Source organism: Martes martes, assembly GCF_963455335.1.
Source record: "Martes martes genome assembly, chromosome: 11".
NCBI lineage: Eukaryota > Metazoa > Chordata > Mammalia > Carnivora > Mustelidae > Martes > Martes martes.
Window position 1 is genome coordinate 21,993,266 of NC_137899.1, and position 6,715 is coordinate 21,999,980.

Genomic DNA, 6,715 nt, shown 5'->3' on the forward strand with positions numbered 1-6,715 from the left:
CACTGCAGTTGTCATTTTGTCCCACTACCAGCTTGATTCCCGTCTTTATTAGGTAGCATGGTAGGTGGAAAGGATTTGGAGACAGCTAGGCCTAAATTTGAATTATCGCTGGGCAAACTGTTCAACTTCTTTAGGACTCAGTTTCCTCATTGTAGGATGTAGACAATAACTACTGGGTGGGATTGTTGTGTTAACTGTTATGCACTTGTTTACTGAGCTGGGCTTTAATTCAGGTGCCAAAACTTCGTCGTACTTTCCATACCATTTGCGTCTTTTCCCTTAATTGAACAAACAGTCCTGTGGGGTGGGTAGAGGGGAGAGATGAGAGGACTTCTCCAAGGTCACACAGCTAGTGAAGGACCCAGGTTTCCCCGCTCTTGGTCCTGTGCCCTTTCCACACCCGCCGGAGAGGAGGAAGCGGCGCTCATGGGGATGCAAGGATGTAGAGGAGCAAAGGGGGAGAAGAGGCCGCGCGAAGAGAGGTGGTGTGAGACCCGCGGAGGCGCCGGCCAAGGAAGGGCGCATGGAGAGGCGGGTGGCGCGGTCGGCCGGGGTGCGTACGGGAGAGGCCGTGGAGAGGGAGGGTCGCGCGGGCCGGGTGCCCAGGAGGGACGGGAGGCCTGGGCCGTCCGCGGGGGCGCAAGAGGCGGAGGCCCCGGCCGCAGGCAGGGGCGGGGGACGCCGTGGGCGGGAGTGGCGGTGGTGGCGGGGAGTCACTTCTGCACAGGTGGGGCAGGGGTGGGTGCGGGACGCGCGGGAGGGCTCGGCGCGGGGGGTCCGGACCCCAGCGGGCGGGTGGGGGTGGGGCCGGCCGGGGGCGGGGCCGGCCGGGGGCGGGTCTCGCTGGGCCCCCCGCGGGAGCGGCGGCTGCTGCGGCGGCGGCGCAGGCGCGGTTCCCGCCTCCTCCCGGCTGGCGGAGCGAGTGGAGGCTGCAGCCCGGCCCGGCTCGGCTCGGCTCGGCTCCCGCGTCGCCGCTGCCGCCGCCGCGAAGCCCCCCGCCCCTCTTCCGCCGCGTCGGGATGAGCTCCCGGAAAGGTGAGTGGCCCGCGGCGTCCCCTCTTCCTCGCCACGCGGCCCCGCAGGCCGGCCGGCCCGACCGTTAATGTGTGTCTTCTCTTTCCCTAGTGCTGGCCATTCAGGCCCGAAAGCGGAGGCCGAAAAGAGAGAAACATCCGAAAAAGTGAGTCCACGCCGCGCTAGCCCCGGGGCCTGTGCCCCCGCCTGGTCGAGGGCAGCCCGCGACCACGCAGGGGAAAGTTGCCCGGATCCCCAGGGCCGGCCGGCTGGTCCCCAGGGACGCCGGCGCTCGCCTCCTGCGCGCCCCGGCGGGCGGCCCGGGGGGAGGGGCGGGCGGGGGAGGGGCGCGCGCGAGCCCGCGGCCGCCCGCAGAGCATCCCCGGACCCCCCGGGCCCCGGCGGCCGCGCTCGCGGCCGTGGGCAGGGGGCGGGGGGCGGGCGGCCGGGCGCGGAGGCGCCGGGCGTGCGCACCCTCCCTGCGCGCCGCGCTGGCCCAGGGGTCGCGGGCCCTTCCCGGGAGGGGCCCTGGCGTCCGCCGCCCCGGCCCCGCCGCGTGCAGGCGTGAGGCTGCTGCGTGGCTCGCACCTGGGCACAGGGGCCCAAGAGGAAGAAGAGTCGAGTGTGCCAGAAAGTGAGCGTGTGTGTGTGTGTGTGTGGCCGTGTGGCCTTCTCTTCCTCCCCGGCCCCCGCCTCTCGGCCTTTGCGGCTGAAAACCCGAGCTGGTTGTCAAGTGCTTTGCCTCGGGCGTGTTCCTGGCGCGAGTTCACCGCCGAGACCTGTGCGTTTCGGGGCTCGGGTTTTTATTCGAAACTTTCTGCTCGGGCCGAGCGTCAGTTCGCTGCGCGGCGGGTGCGCCCGGGTCGCGGGCTGCGCGGGACCGGTGGGCGTGTGCGCGGGCGGTCCCCGGCGCGGCTCCCCGGCCCTCCTTGTGCCGGGCAGTTGATGAATAGGGTGGTGATATTTAAAACGTGCCAGCCGCCGGCCACCTCCAGCCTGGCCGCGGCCCGGGGAGGGAGCGGCCGGCGCCCGAGAAGCCTTTCCTGGAGAGCTGCTCCGACCGCAGAGCGCCGCCGCGTCGCTCCTTCTCTCAGTTTTAAAAAGCCAGCCGGCGTTCAGCGTCTTTACTCCTGGATTTGTGGCTTCACTCTTCCTTTTGAGCAAGAGATACTCGGTGGCATTCGTGGTCTTCCAGGGGATGGCAGTCCATGATCTTTAGAATCGCGAACATTTCTGGTTCTGTTTCCTTTGGGGGACTACCCTGCAGCATTCCTAGGCTTTCCCCTTCCTGTCCACCTTGGTCTCTGCCTGGTGAATTTCAAGCTCTCTATGAAAACTGACCGAGGGGTTACTAACGTGGTGGGGTATTATGACAGGATTTTTGTTCACTCAAGATGGACTATAACTTGAAAGTATTTTCAGGGTCTCAAAATGTGGATCTCCATATAATAATGCCTTAAAAAATTATTACAGTGATGGAAAAAATGCTTATTAAGGACTTACTAACTGGTGGGTAAAAATCTGATATTGGGTTCTTAAGACGTTAAAACAGAATGGATGGGGTACTTTGAGATGCTTTACAAAATTAATGCTGGCTTTCAAATCAGGGCCTTAAATTTGGGATTTGCTTTGAATGTTGGGAGATTAAGCCCATGAGTAAGGAGAACTGTAACGTTTAGGATCCTCAGTATTGAGTTTTAAAAAACAACTTTAAATTCGAAGCATTTATTTTCACATAGTGTATTATGTTAAGAAATGTAAAAAGGAATTGAAAAAAGCATGTCCCCAATTTGGGGAATGGCTCTGTGTGTCTGTGTGTGTACGCACATATGTACGTATAATATGTTTGTGTGTATGTTATATGTAGACATACATGTTGAAAAATCCTTTTAGTTAACTAAGTCAACATGTGTTTCATATTTTCATATTTCAGGGTATGACTTTCCTAATGGCCAAGAGCCTTTTTTGATGTGCTGCAGTTTGGATTTATGTGGTATGTTTATAAAGAATTAGTGTATATCCACAATATCCAGTTTTCACTCTAAGAGATTAACGTTCCAGATTCTTCCATTGTCTTCTGTATTTATGTGATAAGATTTGAGGGGAAAGCCCCCAGGCAATGGCTGAGTAAATTGGTTGGACTGCAGGGTAATTAACAAGAGGAGACCAGCCCAATTACATAACTGATAAATGCAATGCCATTTTTTGCTTAATTCTTTGAATTAAGACATTCTAAAGGAACGCTTGATATGATTTATCTACTTCTGTGTTCAACAAGTATTTGCACGCCTTTCCTTGGAGATGGTGATAGAGCTTTGAACAAGACAAAGCTCCTCATGAATGTTACATTCTGTGGGTATTGGGGGTATTGCGTTCCCTGTGTACCCTTTATCCAGATTTCCCCTTCTTGTCAAAGATGACGACAGATCAGGATGGCATATTCAGATGGTGCTATGCTATGAGGTAGGGACAACATTAAGATGGGATACTTTAAGTAACAGTGGTAGGTGACATTTGAACCCAGTGCCAGGCACCATGCTGATAGCTTTACTGCCTCTTACCCTGTGACAACACTACGGTAGACACTGTTTTTGATCACCATTTTACAGATGGGCAAGCAACATGCTTGGCTGCAGAGTTGAATATAGGCAGCCTGGGACTCGAGTCCACACTCAACTCTCTCAGGAGGTGACATTTGACCAGAAACTAGAATGAGGAGGAGGAGATGGGAGTGTGGCAGAGGCCTTGGGGAGGAATGGGTAGCAATGTTGGAGGACCCCAAAGGTCAGGGTCACTGGAGTGTTTTGGGAGAAGATGGTGACAGGGGAGGTGGAGAGTGGGTAGGGCCCTGCCCTGTAGGGCGTCCGGGGGCTTACCGATGGGACTGACAGGATCAGTTCCTGTTTTAAAGAGCACGGGTTGTCTGTGGAGAATGGCCTGTCAGGAGTAGAGAAGTAGAAGCTGGGAGCTGGCCTTCTGTCTGAGGGAAACCGTGGTGACTTGGTTCAGGTTGCAAGCAGTGGTGTCAGAAGTGGTGGAAGGGGCTTCAGAGACGGCTGGTCTGAGAAGTCTGGATTTTTATAGTCAGCCCTGACGAAGGTGATAGTCACACAATTAGCTGTGTTTGGACCAGAATTCAGGTCTCCTGATGCACAGTGTTTTTGTTTTTTGATTAATTCTCCAGAGGAGGAAAAGGAGTAATAGGTTTAATTTGAAACCATATGAATATAATGACTGGCAAACCTAAATTATGTGACAACATGGGCCTGGGTTGATGTAATATGAAATGCTTTTGTCATTATCTACATGTATACGCAAGCTGGCTCTTCATTCATTTTCATTCAGTGAGCTTTTATGAATTGAGCCAGTTCCTGGAGGCTACTTTTTTAGTATGCTGGAATTTGTAATTGTCAGGAATAGCATTAAGATTTCTCTATTTAGCTGAGTCAAAATTTTAATCTTGTCAGATTGTTCCAGTGCGTTTAGTTTGCTAATTATTAATTGAGCTGCTTTGTGAGTAACAGGCAGTAGGGAAGGACTACAGTGTCAATTCAATCATGAATCTTAAAAATTAGCTAAATCATATGGCTTGGGAGAGTGTTGCTTTGGGGCACGAGTGAATGAATGTATGTATAAAAATTTTTTTTAAAGATTTTATTTATTTATTTGACACAGAGAGAGACACAGCCAGAGAGGGAACACAAGTAGGGTGAGTGGGAGAGGGAGAAGCAGGCTTCCCGCCGAGCAGAGAGCCGCCAGATGTGTGGCTCGATCCCAGGACCTTGGGATCATGACCTGAGCTGAAGGCAGACGCTTAACAACTAATCCACCCAGGCACCCATGTATAAAATTTTTTAAGCATCTTTATTTTTTTTTAAACACATGTAACTTTTTCATTAAGATTTGATTCACGTACTGTAAGATTTATCTTTTCAAGTGTATAATTTGCTGGTTTTTAGTATATTCACAACGTCGTGGAACCATCACAATGATTAATTCCGGAACATTTGCATCCTCCCCTCCCCCCAAGAATAAACCCCATACTTTTTAGCAGTCATGCATCATTTTTCTCTGCTCCCAATTTATTTTCTGTCTCTATGAATGTACCTATTCTGGGTATTTCATATAAATTCTGTCATCTTGTGTGTGGTTTCTTTCACTTAGCATAATACTTTCAAGGTTCATCCATGTTCAGACATGTATTGGTACTTCATCCTTTTTTTTTTTTCCCTTAAAGATTTTATTTATCGATGACAGAGGAAGATAGTGAGAGAGGGAACACAAGCGTGGGGGACCTGGAGAGGGAGAAGTAGCCTTCTTGCTGAGCAGGGAGCCGGATATGGGGCTTGATCCCAGGATGCTGGGTTCATGACCTGAGCCACCCAGGCGCCCAGTACTTCATACTTCTGTAGTGCCAAATAATGTTACATTGATATGCTGTGTTTTATTTATCCATTCATCCATTGATGGACATTCAAGTTCTTTCCACTTTTTGACTATAAATTATTATAGTCCAATTATTTTAAAAAATATTTATTTTAGAGAGAGAGTGGTTGTGAGCAAGGAGAGAGGGAGAGAATCTCAGGCAGAACCTGTGCTGAGCATGAAGCCCCTTGTGGGGCTTGATTTGACTCTGAGATCACAACCTGATCCAAAACCAGGGGTCGGACCCCCAACCCACTGTGTGCCCCAGGTGCCCCCAACTCCTCTTTTTTTTTTTTTTTTTAATTTAAATATTTCACTTTGAAATCAGAGACTCTTAAGAGGTTGCAAAAATGATACTGAGTTCCCTGTGTACCCTTTATCCACCCTTTATCCTTTTTCCCCAAGTGGTGATATCTCACATAACCATAGAACATTCCCAAAACCAGGGAATTGACATTGCCCCCATGATGCTATTAACTGAAATAAAGTTTCACTGGTTTTTATTCATACTTTCTGTGTGTTGTTCTCTCAGATGGATCACTTGTTTAGATGAATGTGGTCATCACCAGGGTTAGGATGCCAAACTGCTTCACCACCACAGAGAAAGTTCCTCTTGTTACCCTTTTAGAGTCTGACCCTGCCCTCAGCCCTCACCCTGGCCAGCTGAGCACTGGTCTGTTCTCCAGCAGTGATCTCGCCACTTTGAGACTGTTACATAAGCGGAGTTACACACTATGTAACTGTTGGAGACTTTTTTTCTCACTCAGCTCAGTGCCTTTGAGACTCCTCAGTGTTGCTGGGTGTATCAGTAGCTCATTCCTTTTTACTGCTTAATAGTATTTCATGGTGTGGATATACCACAGTTTATGTATCCATTGACCTGCTGAGGGACATTTAGATGGCTTCCAGTTCTTGATTCTTTTTTTTTTTTTTTAAAGATTTTATTTATTTATTTTGACAGACAGAGATCACAAGTAGGTGGGGAAGCAGGCTCCCTGCTGAGCAGGGAGCCCGATGTGGGGCTCGATCCCAGGACCCTGGGATCATGACCTGAGCCAAAGGCAGATGCTTTAACCCACTGAGCCACCCAGGCGCCCCCAGTTCTTGATTCTTATGGATAAAGCTGCTGAACATTCGTGGACAGGTTTTTATGTGAACATGTTTCCATTTCTGTAAGTAAATAACCAAGAGAATGTTTGCTGGAGGACTTACGTTTGTACTTTGGCTTTCTTAGGGAGTTAGCAACTTGGTCTCTTGATGTGTTATCTCTCTCTCT

General features: G+C 50.7%; 1 protein-coding gene across 5 annotated transcripts in view; it reads left to right on the forward strand.

The window, feature by feature from the left end:
- Positions 1 to 411: 411 nt before the first annotated feature.
- SRPK2 (SRSF protein kinase 2) overlaps positions 412 to 6,715 on the forward strand; it is a gene marked incomplete at its 5' end in the record, with an annotated part of 240,730 nt that continues 234,426 nt past the window's right edge. For 2 of the 5 annotated variants that reach the window (XM_080817911.1, XM_080817912.1), the window contains 2 exons: positions 412 to 553; positions 1,126 to 1,180. In XM_080817911.1, the coding sequence (XP_080674037.1) occupies positions 427 to 553; positions 1,126 to 1,180 (182 nt within the window). Of the gene's footprint in view, positions 554 to 871; positions 1,036 to 1,125; positions 1,181 to 6,715 lie in introns of those variants that run through there. The other 3 variants (XM_080817915.1, XM_080817914.1, XM_080817913.1) reach the window with 3 other exon arrangements.